At 41.2% G+C, this 19,134-nt stretch overlaps 1 protein-coding gene across 1 annotated transcript; it reads right to left on the bottom strand.

Annotated features, from left to right (window-relative positions):
* Nucleotides 1–3,517: 3,517 nt before the first annotated feature.
* On the bottom strand, nt 3,518–10,291 carry sphk2 (sphingosine kinase 2). The gene is made up of 6 exons (XM_062992594.1): nt 9,661–10,291; nt 9,370–9,519; nt 8,181–8,275; nt 7,963–8,078; nt 5,460–7,230; nt 3,518–5,241 (listed from the first exon to the last, which is right to left on the bottom strand). The coding sequence occupies exons 1-6, from the start codon at nt 10,133–10,135 to the stop codon at nt 5,179–5,181; spliced, it is 2,670 nt and encodes an 889-aa protein (XP_062848664.1). The 5' UTR covers nt 10,136–10,291; the 3' UTR covers nt 3,518–5,178.
* Between the last annotated feature and the right edge of the window lie 8,843 nt (nt 10,292–19,134).

Below are 19,134 nucleotides of genomic sequence, written 5' to 3'. Positions count from 1 at the left end.
TTAAATAAAAGAGGTTTTCGTTTCATTACCGTCTGTTGGGCAGAACTAAATGTTTAGTGTTCATTACCTACTATTATCGTCACTAGTACTTATGTATTACAGTCAACTCTTCCTTCATGAATGACTTCATTATTTTCTATATTTTATTAATCAGCTCCACAGCACAGCAGTCTTAATCTATGAACAAAATAATGACGTTCGTAAGATTATCAATCTTAATTTAAAATCATAATTGCTCTTATTGTGCAGGCTGGAATCTGAGAGGAAAAAAAAAAACTGCATTACTGCATGCTTTTTCTTACAACCAGGCAGATGCATTACATTAAATATATCAGCCACAATCAGGTCTCCTATAGCAACCAGGCACAAGCTGATTATCAGCTGATTATCAGTTCATGAGGAATAAAAGTATTCCTCTAAGACACTCTTCTTTTTTCTATTTGTTCATTTTTCCTTTTCTCACCCAAGGTAATTAAATCCAACAGCAACCCAGTTCCCACCTCTGACTCAGAAGGCAACGTGTGCTGCTACCAAGCTCTTCTTTTTAACTGCTAGAGGCGGGGCCTCGCAGACCTTAGTATTGTGTATGGTGAGCCATGTACTGCTATCCACAATCAAACACCTTTCATGCAGATGTTAGACCAGCCAGCAGGGGTCATGATTGCAGCAATGACGAGGAATCTCTGCCTCGACAATCGTCCTTCCCGCACAGACACACAGGGCAAATATTGTGAGCTGCTCTGGTGGAGAAGTGATCTAGCTCACCACCATAGTTTGAGCTTCCCAGTTTGAGCTTCCGAGTCCAAGTCTCAGTGGTGCAACCAGCCTGGTTTCTACAAACACTACTGGGTGTATCTGAGAAAGGGAAAGTAGGATTGAATTTTTCTTGCTGAAACAGCGACTCCTGCTGACTGGTTGATGCACTGACACAAGTAGTGGAGAAACACACAGAGCACATGGAGCACAGGTGCTAGTTTGCAACTCTCTTCGGCCAGCGAGGAAGGGGCTTAAGTGGCAGAGGAACTGTAATAGGGAAATCTATCATGCAACTGATTATTAGCACATGTCTAAATGCATCTGAGAAAACAGTGGAGTTCTTTATGAGGAGCCAAGGCTCAAAAAAGGGAAACTAACATTAGAAAAGGAAAAAGAATAAAACATGATGATGGTGGAGGAGAAAGTGGAGACGTGGTCCAAAACTTCAAAATGATAAATAAAGCACTAATAAACAAAATATCAAGAGGTGGTGGGTATGTGGTCCAGTTTATTTTAGTTAAGGGGTAAAAAGTAGAAGGATGAGAAGCTTGGCTTAAAATTGGACCGCATGGAAATGAGGAATAAAGTGCAGAAAGGACGGGCAAGGGAAAACATAGTGGATCTAACAAAATTCAACATTTAGTGACATGTACTATATTCAGCATTGCACCTAAAATGCTCTTGATCATTGGCTAGGACTAGATTTATCACATATACAATCTTATGCAAAAGTTTGTACACCCCAGTCAACTTCTGTGTATTTTTGCTGCCTTTTGGTGAAGTGAAAGCATGTGAACACTTCGTCCACAGAATACAAACTCTAATATGACATTTCTGTGCAGAACTGTAATATGTTTATTAAAACTGAACTAACAATAAAGTAACATATTAAATGTGTCATAACAAAATAAAATGTCACATTTTATGTTTTATTTTCCTTCTCAATGTGGCAAAATTCAGGATGCGGCCGGGCGCCCACACACAGGGACAACTGGCTGTGCCTGTGTGGGAAGGAAAAGGTGGAAAATAAATTAATTGCAGTATAACAGCACCCCTGCTGTCTGGTTTATGCATCAGCACTAGCTATGGATGATCTGGAGGGCTTAGTGTGTCTCTCCTCCGTTGTGCTGACTATCGGCACAATTCCAACGGGAGGGAATTGCCGACGACTAAACTGGAAGCAAAGGACGTGCTCACTTGTTTAAATAACAAAACACGGAGTGTCCAAACATTTGCATAAGACTGCACTGCTCTACCCGGTCCCCTTGAATGAACCTTATTAAAGTTTTGAACTGTGATGTGGTTTGTTTTAAAGCCCTGAACACACCAGGATTTTGTAGGCGAAGTTCTGTGCGTGAAGTTTCATCACTTCAAAATGAGAATCGTAGAGTTGAGTGATTTCGCAATGGCTTTTAGTGCAACTTTTAGTGCAAATATAAGTCAGCACTGAAAGTCACTTTTGATGATCACCAAGCCACCACGAGAAAACAGTGGAGTTCTTTATGAGGAGCCAAGGCTCAAAAAAGGGAAACCAAAATTAGAGGAGGAAAGAGAAAGAAAACATGATGATGGTGGAGGAGAAAGTGGAGACGTGGTCCAAAACTTCAAAATGATAAATAAAGCACTAATAAACAGAATATCAAGAGGTGGTGAGTATGTGGTCCAGTTTATTTTTGTTTAAGGATAAAAAGTAAAAGGAAAGGAAAACATAGTGGATGGGCTCTACAAGGTAAGCTGAAAAGAGAAAATAGAAGCTTGGTAGATTGGGACACTTCACCAAGTTTGATTTGAAGAACATAAAGAAAGACGGTAAAAATGGGTTTTGGTCAGGCTGGAAATATTCAAATGAAGAAAGTACAGTATGGCAGTTCAGGACAAACTGAGAAAGACTGAGAAAGGATTAAGCGAGGGCAGGAATTTGGTGGAGCAACAAGTGTGGCTCAAAAACTCACAGCAAAAAAAAGGGGTCAGCATGAAGACACACAAAAAAAAAAACAATGGCAGAAAGTGGAACTGACAGAGCCCGTTGGAATAAAATGTAAGCAAAACTGGATAGTGTGGACGACGTGACTGGGGAAAGGTGAATGAAATCTGGGGTCGACAGCAAGCTCAGAAACTTGCTTGATGCAAGACACCCAAACTCTTTCCCCTTTCTAACCCAGAAATGAAACAGCAGATGGCGTAGTTGGGCAGACTGGAACACTACACAAATCAGGCTCGGGTGGCACAGCGGTCTAATGCGCCAGCAAACCACTGCAGAGCAATGGAACTTGCAAGTTCGAAAGTCAGCATTGCCGTCGGTCAGCTGGGCGTCCACGCATACACAGCTGCCTGTGTTTCAGGAGGGAAGGTCAGACGGGGTCCCTTCCCGCTCCTGTTGCGATATGCGAAAAGAACAGGGAAAGAAAAGGAGGACGTAGATTAAGAAAGGTTAGAGGTGAAAAACAAAAGAATATGAGGACAAGGTCAAACCAGGGATGGACGAACCAGGGGACAAGCTACAAAGACCAACAAGGTCTGCAACGTAAAAGGGCATGGATCAAACTGGGCCGGGAGTGTAGGACAATAGGCTGGAGCTCAAGAAGGCCCATAAGATACACTATATCAGGGGTATTGAACTAAAATGTAAAGAGGTCCAGTTAGAGAGAATTTCTTGAAGCAAAGGTCTGGAATGTTTAACTATATATATATATATATATATATATATATATAAATAGCCTAGTAGTTGTATCAACATCTGCATGTAATCAATAACTGACTGTCAAATCAGATGTCTGTTTATTAGGATTTTAACGTCGTGTTTTACACTTTGGTTACATCATGACAGGAACGGTAGTTACTCATTACACAAGATTCATCAGGTCACAAGTTTATATCGAATACAGTCATGGACAATTTAGTGTCTCCAATTCACCTCACTTGCATGTCTTTGTACTGTGGGAGGAAACCGGAGCACCGAAGGAAACCCACGCGAACACGGGGAGAACATGCAAACTCCACACAGAGAGGACCCGGGCCGCCCCACCTTATCAAACCTTTCTCTTATCAAATTAAGAGAAAATAAAAATAAATTGTGCTCCAGTGGGGAGTAAGAACAGAATTGAGTCCATCACGGATTAAATGCTGTATTTTCGCTGTACACGTTTCTTTTTTTGGAGAGCGCCATTTGTCTCCTGTCTCACTCGTCTTTTTCTCAACTTTCTCCTGCACAGTCGTCTGTATCTCTCCGTTCGTTTTTTCTACGTTCGCTGTCTTTCTTTTTCTTTCCACCGTCTTTCCACATATAACTCGCCTCTAACTCTCTCATCTGTCTGCACTGTAGAGTCGCAGTGTTTACCGGCTGGAATGCACAGACTTGATTGGCTGAGTGGTGTCACGTGATTGGTCTGTGCGTTTTCTCATCCGCTAAACCGCTACCGTAAAGACTACAAAAGCTGCGCCGGTTAAAATAGAAGCGCTCCATCAGGTTTCAAATAATAACTTTCTGTTTTGGCTGTAGGTCCGGGTCCGTATGGGACAGCTTCTGGGTCCGGATCCGGACCGCGGTCCACCTGTTAGTGACCTCTGCACTATATGGACACAAGTATCGGGACATCCCTTCATAATAATACATTCATGTGTACCAGACACAACAATTGCTAACAGGTATAATAATTATATATTATAAGAGTATTATATGCTTCCAACTAAGCAGCATCAGTTTAGGTAAGGCCCTTTCCTGTTCCAACATTACTGTGCCCCTGTGCACAAAGCACAGTCTATAAAGACATAAAGAAAAGCTCGATTTAAAGAAACTCCAGTGTCCTGCACAGAGCCCTGACCTTAACTCCAGTGAACAGCTTTGGAAAGAACTGGAGAATCAACATCAGTGCCAGCCAAACAAGTGCTCTTTTGACTGAATGGGCACAAATTCCAAAAGTCTTATGAGAAGCCATCTCAGTAAACCGGCTGTTGTTAATAGCTAAATAGATCGCCTAGAGGTCACTTTTTGTTTTTTAAATGGTATGTCCAATAAGCTCATGGTCAGGTGTCCAAATACTTTTGGCCATATAGTGTAAATGTCGAAGGAGAAAGAACTTTGTGAAAATGGAAATGACCTTCCCTTCATTCCCCTCCAGCTGTGTGTGTAGTAAGGCAAGATAAATCATCAAGTGTTCACACTTGCTGCAGTGTTTTACATTTCAACAGCTTCCTGTTCTTCATTTTCCCTTTTCTAGCACTGTCTCACACTGTCATTTTATTCTGTAATCTGCTGGTGATCCAGTCACGCTCAGCAAAATTCCAGTAGGTTCTTCATTACTAAATCCTAGCAAGCGCTACTGCTTGGTTCCATTCTCTGATCTTGCTTTCATAACCAGAATAGCAAAGTGTCGTCTTATGTCAGTCTCAAACAATCTGGTCATTTTTTTAAACCTCGGCAGGTCAGAATCTGGTGATCTTCACTCCTGAGTCTCCCACAATGAGACGGGCAATGGACGGGTGGACCTGCAAAAAAAGGTCATAAACACACACGCAAATCATCATCATCACTTTCAAGTTTTACCTCTGTTTTATTCTAGTCAATTGACTAATACTCTTTTTTAACAGGCTAATGGTCAGGTGTCCATATACATTTGGCCATATAGGGTTGATGGGCACTTGTGGCCCGCAATTTAAAAAGAATCTACAATCAATGATGTGTTTAAGGACACACAAGTCATTACCTGAGCCTGCAGGGGTCCATAGGGCACGAGCTCGCCGTCCACCGTTAGCGTCCCTCGCGGCGAAAGTGGCTGCAGCCGAAACGCTCGAGCTGGAACGTGGCTGACATACGGTGACGTTACTGAAAGATGTGCTCCCCTTTCCATCGCCAGAAAGAGCCGGAGCAGTGTTGCCCTGGAGATGCCTGCCCTTACAAATGTCAGATGGATGAGCCCGTCATCGAATCGCGCTTGTGGTGCTGCTAACAGATCCGCACCTAAATGTGACTGGTAGATAGCGAGCACTAAAACGAAGTCTCCCTCGATGGTCACCCAGTCCCGCGTAGGCAGCGGCTGATCCAAAGGCGGCAGGAGATCATCCTGAGGGAGCGGATCTGTGGGGGATGAATCGGGAGGGCGTGGCTTTAAGGGTCCGGCGGGCTCGGCAAGGTCAAAGCTGAAGGAAGAAGAGGAGCCGGAGCCTGGCAGGCTGGATCTGGGCCTCAGTTTAGACGGCGAGGACGGAGGTGACGGCGAGAGAGACAAGGAAAGTGAAGAAAATTTAGGAGGGAGGGAGTTGGAATGGGATTGGTTCAGGAGGGAAAGTGGGCGTGGCTTTGAAGAGCTTTGATTCTGTTTCTGAGTGGTTTTGGGTTTGTAGGAGGTAACACGTGCACGGCGAAAAGGAGAGGAAATGGTAAGTGCTCTTTCCCGGGAAGGGTCCAAACAAAATGGTTCGCGATTGAAAAAGGTGGCGTTAAGAACCTCCTCGTTTTTCTCCGTTGGATCTGGTTCCTGTTCAGAATCCGCGGAAATTGGTCGACTGAAAAAGGCAGTAGCAATCTGGCTGGAAGGGGCAGAGTTTTTACGTGGCATATTTTGGTGATCTGGCATTGAATATGCAGAATACGGCGAAGTTTCCTCGCACTCGTCTGCCTCTTTTCCTTCATCTATTTCGTACTCCTCTGGGGAGTCTCTGGCTTCATCTGTCCCGTTCCACCTCTCGCTTGTGCTCGTCTCATCATCGTCTTCTTCCGTTACGTTTCCGGTTATCCTTTCGTCTGACTCCGGACTGGAACCGGACGTTCCCTCCATCCGTTCCTCCACCTCTTCTTCCCCATCTACCTCTTCTCTGTATTCCTCTTTAACTTCCTCGTCCAGCCTATTCGACTCGGAACTGGAGCCGGATGTTGCCTCCATCCTCTCCTCCGCCTCCATCTCTCGCTCCCGGTCCTCGGCGAGGCTGCTCGCCCTGACCACCCTGCCACCTCTTGCTCTCCCTCTCCTCCTCTGCCTCTCTTTATTTCTCTCCTCCTTCTCTCGCTTTCTGTCCCCATTTTGGAGACTCCTTTGTTCACTGAGGCCCATATCTGAGCAGGTCCGATGAATGGGCATTCTGCAGTAACCTTCAAGCCCTTCGGTAATGCTGCGTGACAGGGGCCGATGTGGGATCTGTGTGGGTACATCTGGAAAGAAATTTGATGCACTGGGGGGCAAATAAGACAGACGACCCTTATAAGAGCGTAAAGATGCTAAGCGCACCAGTGTGCCCAGCGTGAAGCGAGCTGAGCCCAGCCCTCTGTAACGCTCGCTCTCAATGTCCACATCGGAAACGAAACCCCAGGCCACAGACAGGAAAGAGAACAGTCTCTTAGCAGGTGAGGACTGGCTGTTCTGATTGGATGAAGGAGAGGGGCTTGTCGTCACAGACACCAGGTCCATGGGTATGACTCCACCCCGGCAAAGCAGGAAGCAACAGTTGAGAAGGAGGGGCTCGCGAAGGCACATGTCAAATCTGAGAGAGACAAAACAGGCAAGGCTAGGTGAGTGGGTACAGGTACAAGTTGATGTAAGATCAGGTGAGTGAAGTAAGTTGATGCAGGAACATTTAACCAAGTAACAGGTTTTGGGACAGGTAAGGCCAGTAGAGTTAGAACTGTTACAGGAAAGGTCAGGTCAATATGGACAGGTAAAGGTGAACCCTTTTAAGTTATAACAGTAAGTGGTCAGGTGAAGGTAAGTACAAACGAGAATAAGTAAGGTAAAAAAAAATACTAGAGGTAAGCTCATAAATGACTTAGTACAGCTGCAGGTAAGGTATGTTGGTACAGGTAAAATGAGAAGAGTTAGTACTGGTACAGGTGAAGCCAGGTTAGTTTCTATGGATACAGGTGAGGTCTGATGGCCACTACAGCTAATGCCAGAGGTATTTGTTCTGTTACAGGTAAGGCTAGGTAAGCTTATATAGGTAAGGTTAGGTGGGTACAAGTAAGGCTAAGTAAGGGTGTTTAAATGATAGCAAGGTTGGGCACATACAATTATAGCGTGAGGCATAGGTGAGACAGTACTGGTAAAGGTAATGGTCCATAGAGTAAAGGAAAGGTGTGAAAGGTAAGTACAGATAAGCTTTAGTGAATAAAGGTCAGAGTAGGTGTGGTTTTTGCATTGGTACAGGTTAAGTACTAGCACTGGTAAGGTGTGGCTTTTGTACAGGTACAGGTTAAGTCAGGTGAGATGAGTGACTTACCCTGCATAGTGATTAACAGAGCCAGCAAGCGCGTTGCCGGAACCACAGGGTAAAATTCCCACTGGAGTTTTTATTGCTTGTTTCCAGTCTGGTCTGTCCATGAGGCCATTAATCACCTGTACAGAAATAAACACACACACCTCAATGCTGCCACAAGAGACACACCTGTGTACAAGTAAGTCTTAATAATTACAAGGTTGGTAAGCATTTTTACTCACCTCGTGCAGTAATCCGTCTCCAGAGATGATGATGATGCCGTCCCACTCGTGCAGGGAAATGTCACTAATCAGCTCTCGAGCGTGGTTCTGTCGTTCTAACACACAACACAAGATTCGGTCAGGTGTGCACCACAGCAACATGCACGTACGCTTCTCAGCCTACTTTAAAAATTCATTAATACTCAGATTTACTTAAACAAAATATAAATATTGTCATTAAAATATGGAATAAACACTGTAAGGGCAAAAGTATTGAGACACCCCTTCTAATTATTGAATTCATGTTCCAGCCACAACAATTGTTAACAGGTGTAATAACTCAATTATATAAAGAAAAATCTATGCTTCTAACTTTGCAGTTAGTTCCAGCATGACTGTGACCCTGTGCACAAAACAAGGTCTTTAAGGACATGAAAAGCTCGGTTTAAAGAAACTCCAGTGTCCTGCACAGAGCCCTGAGCTCAGCCTCACTGAACAGCTTTGGAATGGACTGGAATATCAACTGAGACTTCTTTGACCAACATCACTGACCAGCCATACAAATGCTCTTTTGATTGAATGGGCACAAATTCCCACAAACATACTCATGAGAAGCCTTCTCTTCGGATGCTGTTATAGCTGACAAGACCACATTCAGGTCTATTTTAATAGCATTTGTTTTTGTAATGGGATGTCCAACAAGCTCGTGGTCAGGTGTCTAAATAGTTAATAACCTACACTTTTAAACAACCATTCATGAATCATTAGGTTGTCCTAATTCGATACTGGATCTGTAAAAATCTGGCCTAAAATGCTGTATCAGATTGTTTTTGTCAGATTTGTGGATCAGGTCCAGAAAATGTTATTGATCTTTTGACATTTTAGCTTGCACAGTTACTTTGGGAATGTCAGTATTGGTATTATTATCGTATTCTGATTTTGCGACTGTGACATCCCTGGTCATTAAAATGTCAAAATATAGATGTCAAATGTCAAAATATGGCTCAAGACACAATCGATAAGTGGCTAAAGGCATGGAGGCTGAATATAAAATTGTCTTCTTGTCATTTCAACAGCAACTTTGACTTTCTGGTGAAGGTCCTGGCACAAGCGATGGATAAATATGGAGAGAGCATTGCCAAGACTCTCTGTATGAATCCACCACTAGCTGATATATCGAAATTGGATGCTATGAAGGAATGTCACTTACCTGTCTGTATAAGGTTGTAGCTGATGTTGGCTTCACTGATCATGGGAAATATGTGGGTTTGACACCACTGCATGGCTTGTCCACGCCCACTAATTGGATTAACCAGGAACAGCAGACGACGTGGACGAGGCATCATACTTTTACTAAATTCTAACAAAGGAGAAAAAAAGTACAAATCAATCAACATGCGTTCCTTCAAATGTGTCCCGAATAAAGATCTAACAGAGGCAAGAGGTTCCCTAAAATGCTTTGGGTTTTGTACATAGACAATAATGACGTGTACACACTCACCTGTATCAGGACCGACCTCTATTCCTCTCAGCAGACATTGCACGGCTGTGTTCCATTTCTCTGCCTCAGCTCGACTCTCAGCCAGGTAAGCGCGCACCTGCCTTCGTTTGGCAACACCCTTCCTCCGTCGTCCCACTGGATACCAGTAGAACACCAGCACCGGTGGATAAGGTGTACGGTGGCAGTAACACCCCGCCAACTCAGAGAGGGGCAGCAGGACACGGGTGTCTTTTCCAGGACGGGGATAAATCCTCTGTATGTGGATGTGAGTGGGGGTCAGAGTGAGGGCGTAAGTGCTTGATGAAGGGCTTAAGGCTAATGAAACGCTGCTTCCTGGGCTGCTGGGGCTACTGTCGGATCCGCCACTGTTCCCATTGCTCCCGCCAGTGCTCCAGCCTGTGAACTGGCTGTGCAGCAAGGCTTCCTGGGTGATAAAAGAGTTTGAGGAGGAACTGCGAGGACTCGGAGAGCGCATCCTAGAATGGTCTTTCTTAGCAGATTATAAAATTTGTCTGGGTCAGCTGTAGAACTTCACGTCTCAGGCCATTCTTGAAACCTCGTCGTTTCATCACATTATATTAGTATTAAATTCTGGATTCTTCAAACAGAAAAACAAATGTACATTTTGAAACTAAAGAGTGGTTCAGGAGGCTTGACTTTCTGATCAGTCCTTGTTTAGTACAATTTTAAAAATATAAAGATTTAAAAACTGTCCATGAATGTGTATTCGCTTTAGAGCTCTATGTTTTCCAATGTGCAGTCGGAAAACCAGATACAGCTGGATTTAATATGTACATTTCCTACATATTTTCAGAACTGAGTCCTAGATCTCACGGATGGCTCATAAAAGCCATATTCCTTCTCAGAAGCTGCCATCATTAGAGTTTTCCTCAGGAGCAGTAGTAAACAGCAACAACAGTGTAAGAGAAAATGTGTTTCTAGATTTTTAAATCAAGAACGAATCACATAGAAACGTTTCAGAAGCTCATTCTGTAAATCTAACATGGTTCTATAGTTCAGTCTCAGGAGAATGACTCCAGATTCTTTTTTAAGTTTCAGAAGCTCAACCTCTGCCTTTAAGATCTAGATTTTCAGTATTTCTTAGAATCAGCGTGCACTGAACACGAGCTTAATCCAGAACGAACGGCAGAAGATGTAGATAAGCAGGACTCAAACCTGGGACAATTGGTTCTCTTGATCAGTGCTGGTTTAAGTGCTCATTAGCATTTGTAAGGACGGTAAACTTAAACTGAGTGAGTTTCAATCAGACGGAAATACAAATTTAAATTCTGAAGCTCTGTCAGTTGGAGGTGTGTCAGGTTTAACAGCTGTCTGGATCCTGGAGCATGCAGACAGTGTAAGAAACTTTCCAGAAGCTCTTTCTTTGTTTCCAGGCCGCTGTTTGGACGGAAAGGTGGACGGAGAGGTCAGTGGATGGGTTTTGGGCTTTTGAGTCGACTACCGACTCTGAATTGAACTTGGAATGATTAAAAGTCAGCAGGTAGAATTATTCCTGACCAGAGTCAGTTGTTCCAGGTTTCGTGTTGCACAAGGCTCGGAGCAGAAGGATGAAAAATCAAGTGTTGAAACTTATAAATAATAAATCTTGTTTTTCATGAAGTTTCAAGAAACTAAAACTTCTTAGTGTTGTAGAAAAAGAAAGCTGAGGTCTGATGGTGTGCAAACAGGAGGAACATGGAGGTCTGATTGATCTTTTAATCTTACTAAATAATTAAGATGAATTAAAGTGTTTGATGAGCAGTGCAGGGCGAAGATAAAACAGTCTGTATGATGAAATTCTGTTTCTGTATCACATCTTGCTGTCGATCATACAGGAAAGCTGCCACAAAGTCCAACAGCCATCATCCATTTAAGCATAAATCACAGTGGATAAGTAGTGCAGATCGAGGAAGAATTTAATGTCACAGCTTAAACATCTGGCAGCACCTGCAGATGCACACAGACAAACAATCGTTAAAAAAAACAAAGAAATATAATCCACATTTCTGCCCTACCCTTCATACTGTAAAAATAAACACAAAGATATGTGGACACCACCTCCTAATTACTGACTTCAGGTGTGCTCCTGTCCTCCATAAAGACATGGCTTGGTTTGACCTGTTTGGTATAGAGGAACTCCAGTGGCCTGCACAAAGGCCTGACCTCAACTCCAGTTAACATCTTCTGAATGAATTGGGATGTCAGTTGTGATTCCAACATCAGTGCTTGAGAGTTTTTTTTTTTTTTTACGAATATGCATAAATTCCCACAGACACATTCCAAAACTACGTGGACACCCCATAAAACCATGTTCTAGCATGAACCATTATGTGCCCCATCCAGCCCTAATGCCCATGCTAATGAACCATCCAGCTAATGAACCATTATGTGCTTGTACCCTCACCACAGACAATACAACAGAGTGTTTGTGCCCAAGCCAGCCCTAATGCCATGTCCCACTGTGCTTCTACTTTACAGTGTGTTTGTGCAATCGTTATTTGCTCCCTACCCTGTATGTGATCCTGTCTCCACTGGCAGACCCCAGTATTTTCACGTGCCTTTAACCAGAACACTGTGCGAGTTTACAGTAAACTGTGTCTTCTGGTCAGGATGGCAGTGGGTCTATGCATGGAACACTACCCACGTGAAAGGAATATATACTGGAATTTATTACTACTCCTGTTTTTATCACCTGCCTATAGTCTGCTGTACTGAACCACCACAGATCAATAGATCGAATCAGTCGACCTTTGACCTGTTAGTGAATTTGTGAAACACTTATTGTGAAACATTATGACATCGGTAAAAAACGCTGAATCAGCAATGCAGCACCAAACACCCTGTCTCTGCAGACAGTGTGTGTGTGTTTGTGTGTTGAAGTTGCAGTCCACATACAAAGTTCATTGTTCTAGATGAGTGTAAGCAGAAGTATGTGATTGTGGTGAAGAATGAGAAGACACAGCAACACACACGACTGAGTCAGTCTAATCTAAAAAATCATCGATTGTGGAAATCTGTACATGACCCAGTCACTTATTCAAGAAATGAAGTTATCCAACAACCATATCACTCTAAGAACCCAATGACAGAACCTTTAGACTTGAATGATAAATCTTTTACATCAGCGTGGAGGAATTTGAGCTCCAATCTTTTTTATCAGATATACTGCTGCTTATCACACATAAACTGCTGTTTTCAGTTTCCCAGATCACAGCATCTCTACGGGGTTCCATTCAGAACCAAAACTTTAATTCGATTTTTTCAGATAAACCTGCTTTGTGGAACCCAATTATGTTTCAGCTTCAGACAGATGATCTCGCCTTTTCTTTGACAACTTTTGGAAAAAGAGTGGAATTTAGCCTGCCCTGCATCTCCACATCACACACCCACCACCACTGTTGTTATAATGTTCCTGCAGTATAATGCTTGAATTGCTTTTTGTCACATTTAATGAGACATGTAATGGTTGTCCGAAATGTTTCTATTTTTGATTGGCCTGTTCGTAGAACATCTAGATGCTTTCAGACATATGATCTGAGGTGCATAACTTGTAGAAGATCATTACAGGTATGAATGCAGTACAAGTACTTACATTCTCTAATATTAATAATAATTAAAAAATAATAATATATGTGTTTAGGACAAAGCAGACTTGTTTGAAGGCTCTATTTTGGCTTTGTTTGGTTTCCCTGCATCCGTTCGTTAGATGTGTAGACTAAACTAATCCCTGGCAGATTTCCAGATCAGTTTAAGGTCCCTGCACTCGGGGGATTTTTCTGCAGAAGTGTGCGTTGTTCCACATGGCATTGTAATACTGGGTGGAGATCACGGTTTGGAAGCATGACTTTCTCGAAATGCCCACAAAGGGTGCATTCTTACCACTTTAGCTTAAAATACCTATAAATGCTACCAAAACAAAGCCAAACACTCAGAACAGTGTACAGCGAGAATAATCAACAATGCAGACCTAAGCTTTAAAATACCATTCCTCTCTCCGAGGAATGCTACTAAATTAGGTGCCATTTTTCTGCAGTGGACAATTTCCATGTTTCTGTTGACATTCTAATACTGACCAGATCAATACTGCACTTTGAACCGAATGCAATACAAATGACTTATTACTATTATTGTTATTATTAAAACTGGTTTATGCAACCAGAGATAGCTTCACAGTCTGTCTCATTCAGTGGGATGGATAAGAACAGCTGTCTTTCAAAGATCCTGATTGGATAAAGTCGAATGAGAATGCACAGGATTATCAGATAATGGCAATATTGATCATGATTAGTGGTTTAAATGCACTTAATCTGGCAGTGAACTGATTAAGTAACTTCACTTGAGTGCATCCGCATACAGATTTCAGCTATTTATATTCCAATGAGGAGAAATGTATGCTTGTTTTTAACAACCAAACAATTGTATTAACTGTTTAATGTATTTTTCCTTTTTTCTTCTAGCCGAGTACCTATTACAATGAAACCTTTCTGTGCAGAATGTGAGTCTGAAAGTGGAAGTGAAAGGTGATACATCATGCTCCGAATCAATTTAAAGGTTGTCTTTGTGTTTTATTCTTTTACACAGTGTGTACATAAAACCTGTGGCAGCTTGAGCACATTCTACTTCTGCAATCTAATAATCTGATTATTATTATTTTACACAAAGTGTGAGCCTTTGATTAAAAATGTAAGGTAGAAATTTATATATTGTGCAAGCAGCTAGTCACACAGATGCAAATACTGATGCAAAGCTACCTGAAAATATCACCTTCCACTTTTTTTAGACCAAACCAGACAAATCAGTTCATTATTTTGTTCTTCTCTGTTCTGAGCAAAGTGTTCCAACTTTGCATTACGCAAATGAAAATCCACAACACAGCTTGAACATTGGGAACCCCCCACACCTAATCCACGCAGTCTGAGAACGGTATGTGTGTGCACGGTAATAAAACACTGATGGTATAAAACTGTGATAAAGGATTAGATAATTATGCTGATGAAATGGGAATTTGATATTATACAACGCTGTACCCTTTTTGAACTTTGATAGATTAGACATTGGCCCTAAAGTCAAGTTTCTTCATGAAGGTTGATAAGAAAACTCCATCGAGGAGAAGAGATAACCATAAAAGAACAAAAACATACAGACAGACTGGTGGAGTAAACTTGGTTCATAACAGCACTTCATTCTCTCATCCTTGTACTTCATCCCTCTGATTCTTATTCTATTATCTTTATATAAAAGAGAATTCTTTTATTTGTTCTTTTATGGGACAGTGGTAGCCTAGAAGATTGGCGGTTCAAATCCAGGCTCTGCTATGCAGCCACTGTTGGGTCCTTCTTCAAGGCCCTTAACCCTATCTGCTCCAGGGGCGCCGTACGATGGCTGACCCTGCGCTCCGACCCCAGCTTCCAAACAAGCTGGGATATGTGAAGAAATTTGAAGAATGTGAAGAATTTCATTGTACTGTACAACTGTATATGTCTATATGACAAATAAAGTATATCTTCTAATATCTTATTCTATTCTTATTTATATTAGCTGTTTTAATTGTGTAGACACTGTTTATATTTAGAATTATTCAGTTGTGTTGTATTTTGAAAATGTTTATTGCTTGTAGTCTCTAAAAGGCATTATCTACATTAATAAACTGATTAATATTATTGTCTCTTGAAAAGGTGTGTACACCACTGGACAAATTCCATGTTTACGTTGATGTTCTAAATAGAAATATTACTTTAAATGGAAAGATTCTTTACAGATCTGGAAATTCCATCTTTCAAATTCAGTTCAATTCTGCACTTTGAACCGAATGCAATACAAATGTTTTATTATTATTATTATTATTAAAACTGGTTTATATCACCAGAGATGGCTTTACTTATGTTTTATAACAGACAATTTAAACAACAGCTAATTTGAACAACAACAACCACAATAATATCAGATAAACAGATAAAATCGAGATATATATATATATATATATATATATATATATATATATATATATAAAATATTTCAAATTTTAATATTTACATTAATTATATCGACTTCACATGGACTGACAGTACAGGCTCAGTCAGCCACAGTCTCAACAGACCCACATTATCATTAAACACACAATATAAATTCAGACTTACACATCTAAAGTTTCATTAATTATATATATATTTAAAGTTCGACAACAGAAGTGAATCAGATCAGGTTTCTAAGTTTCAGTTAGCCTGTTAGCTTCAGTACTAATCAGGCCAACAACAACACACTCTCAACTGCATTATACTCCTATTGTTCTCTTTACTTTTATTAGCTTTAACACACAAACACGCCCACAGTACAAAGTATACATTTATAAAATAATATTCATAATAATAAATCTATGAATTTACCTCGTAATGTTTCACTCCGCTCACTGACTGACTGTCAGACAGCCGCAGAGCTCCGGAAGTTAACTCCAACTGGGGGCGGGACAGAGGGCTTTAATGGACAGAGGGATGAACCAATAGGAAACGTGACAACGCCCGCCCACTGACATTCCTTACCTGTTATGGAAAAAGGTGGCTGGAGGGGAATCACGATCAATTACTCACTCAATCAATCAACCAATCAATCAATCAATCAAAGAAAAATATATTGTTTCATTATTCTGTTTATAATGCCTATAGGCTCTATGCACGACTGTCTTCCGGGTTCTCGTATACTGGCAGATCAACTTCCGGTATTCATTTGCCGGTCGTCAACAAGCAGATAACGTTAGGCATGGCTTTCTTTTACACTTGTTGTCTTCAAGATTAACCTCGTCTGACAGTGAACGATTTAGACCGACCGACGCATGGTTTGTACTGCTTCTTCTAACAAGCGGGAAAAAGGATTTTAAATGTACAACTCCAGCGACATTGACAAATATGAAGGTAAGTACGTTAGCAAACATTTCCTTAGAACCATGCAAGTAGGGTAGTTGTAAACTGGTTAGTGGTTGTTTTGCTAGACTAGACAAACACTACATCTAGCTTGACAGACCAGTATTAAGATTCATGTTTTAGTTAGCTTTGAAGCATACCATTACAATTTCATTTTTATGCATATTCTGCTTGCACAGTGCCAGGTTAGGCAAGCTTTAAGATAGTGTCAAATCCCATGTATTAATGATGTTCAAACAACAATAAATATATATATGTATGTGTGTTCAATTCCCAGGTGGAGTGGTCCGGGTTCTTTCTGTGTGAGGTTTGCATGTTCTCCCTGTATCTGCGTGGGTTTCCTCCCACAGTCCATAGACGTGCAAGTGAGGTGAATTGGAGATACAAAATTGTTTGATATTAAAACTTGAACTGATGAATTTTGTGTAATGAGTAACTACCATTTCTGTCATGAATGTAACCAAAGTGTAAAACATGATGTTAAAATCCTAATACAACATAAAACAAACTAAACATATCTGACTGGATATATTAGCAATTTACCCTCAATCTTTTGATTAAGTGTAAAAAGTTTTGTTCACCAATATATGAATGAGTTATCTTTTATTCATTATCAAATGTTATATGTCAGACCATAATAAATTTCCTGTCAATTGATTAATTTGATGTTACAGTATTAACATGTCTTTCTCCAAAAACATATTTGTTGTAAATGCGAGGAGGAACTTTGATTTTTTTATTCTTATGTTTATTACAGCAGGTTATCAAGAATTAAAGTCATTACAGAATTTATCAGTGTCAAGCTGGCAGCAATGGGGTATCAAATATACAGTGCCTTGCAAAAGTATTCAGCCCCCTTGAACTTTTCAACCTTTTGCCACATTTCAGGCTTCAAACATAACGATATGAAATTGTAATTTTTTGTGAAGAATCAACAACAAGTGGGACACAATCGTGAAGTGGAACGAAATTTATTGGATATTTTAAACTTTTTTTAGAAATAAAAAACTAAAAAGTGGGGCGTGCAATATTATTCAGCCCCTTTACTTTCAGTGCAGCAAACTCACTCCAGAAGTTCAGTGAGGATCTCTGAATGATCCAATGTTGACCTAAATGACTGATGGTGATAAATAGAATCCACCTGTGTGTAATCAAGTCTCCGTATAAATGCACCTGCTCTGTGACAGTCTCCGAGTTCTGTTTAAAGCGCAGAGAGCATCATGAAGACCAAGGAACACACCAGGCAGGTCCGAGATACTGTTGTGGAGAAGTTTAAAGCCGGATTTGGATACAAAAAGATTTCCCAAGCTTTAAACATCTCAAGGAGCACTGTGCAAGCGATCATATTGAAATGGAAGGAGTATCAGACCACTGCAAATCTACCAAGACCCGGCCGTCCCCCTAAACTTTCAGCTCAAACAAGGAGAAGACTGATCAGGGATGCAGCCAAGAGGCCCATGATCACTCTGAATGAACTGCAGAGATCTACAGCTGAGGTGGGAGACTCTGTCCATAGGACACAATCAGTCGTACACTGCACAAATCTGGCCTTTATGGAAGAGTGGCAAGAAGAAAGCCATTTCTCAAAGATATCTATAAAAAGTCACCTGGGAGACACACCAAACATGTGGAAGAAGGTGCTCTGGTCAGATGAAACCAAAATCGAACTTTTTGGCCACAATGCAAAACGTTATGTTTGGCGTAAAAGCAACACAGCTCATCACCCTGAACACACCATCCCCACTGTCAAACATGGTGGTGGCAGCATCATGGTTTGGGCCTGCTTTTCTTCAGCAGGGACAGGGAAGATGGTTAAAATTGATGGGAAGATGGATGGAGCCAAATACAGGACCATTCTGGAAGAAAACCTGTTGCAGTCTGCAAAAGACCTGAGACTGGGACGGAGATTTATCTTCCAACAAGACAATGAACCAAAACATAAAGCAAAATCTACAATGGAATGGTTCACAAATAAACGTATCCAGGTGTTAGAATGTCAAAGTCCAGACCTGAATCCCATCGAGAATCTGTGGAAAGAGCTGAAAACTGCTGTTCACAAACGCTCTCCATCCAACCTCACTGAGCTCGAGCTGTTTTGCAAGGAAGAATGGGCAAAAATTTCTGTCTCTCGATGTGCAAAACTGATAGAGACATACCCCAAGCGACTTGCAGCTGTAATCGCAGCAAAAGGTGGCGCTACAAAGTATTAACGCAAGGGGGCTGAATAATATTGCACGCCCCACTTTTCAGTTTTTTATTTCTAAAAAAAGTTTAAAATATCCAATAAATTTCGTTCCACTTCACGATTGTGTCCCACTTGTTGTTGATTCTTCACAAAAAATTACAATTTCATATCGTTATGTTTGAAGCCTGAAATGTGGCAAAAGGTTGAAAAGTTCAAGGGGGCTGAATACTTTTGCAAGGCACTGTATATGCTGTTCAGTTCAAAACCTTGTATCATGTTACAAAAGAGAAAAAAAAAAACGTCCATTTGAAGTTAAATGTAAAAAGATTTTATTTCAAGTCTTTTTAACGCCATTCAAGTGGTCTATTCATTGTG

The sequence above is a fragment of the Trichomycterus rosablanca genome, chromosome 3 (assembly GCF_030014385.1).
Source record: "Trichomycterus rosablanca isolate fTriRos1 chromosome 3, fTriRos1.hap1, whole genome shotgun sequence".
Taxonomy (NCBI): domain Eukaryota; kingdom Metazoa; phylum Chordata; class Actinopteri; order Siluriformes; family Trichomycteridae; genus Trichomycterus; species Trichomycterus rosablanca.
This window is presented reverse-complemented; position numbering and strand designations above follow the sequence as displayed.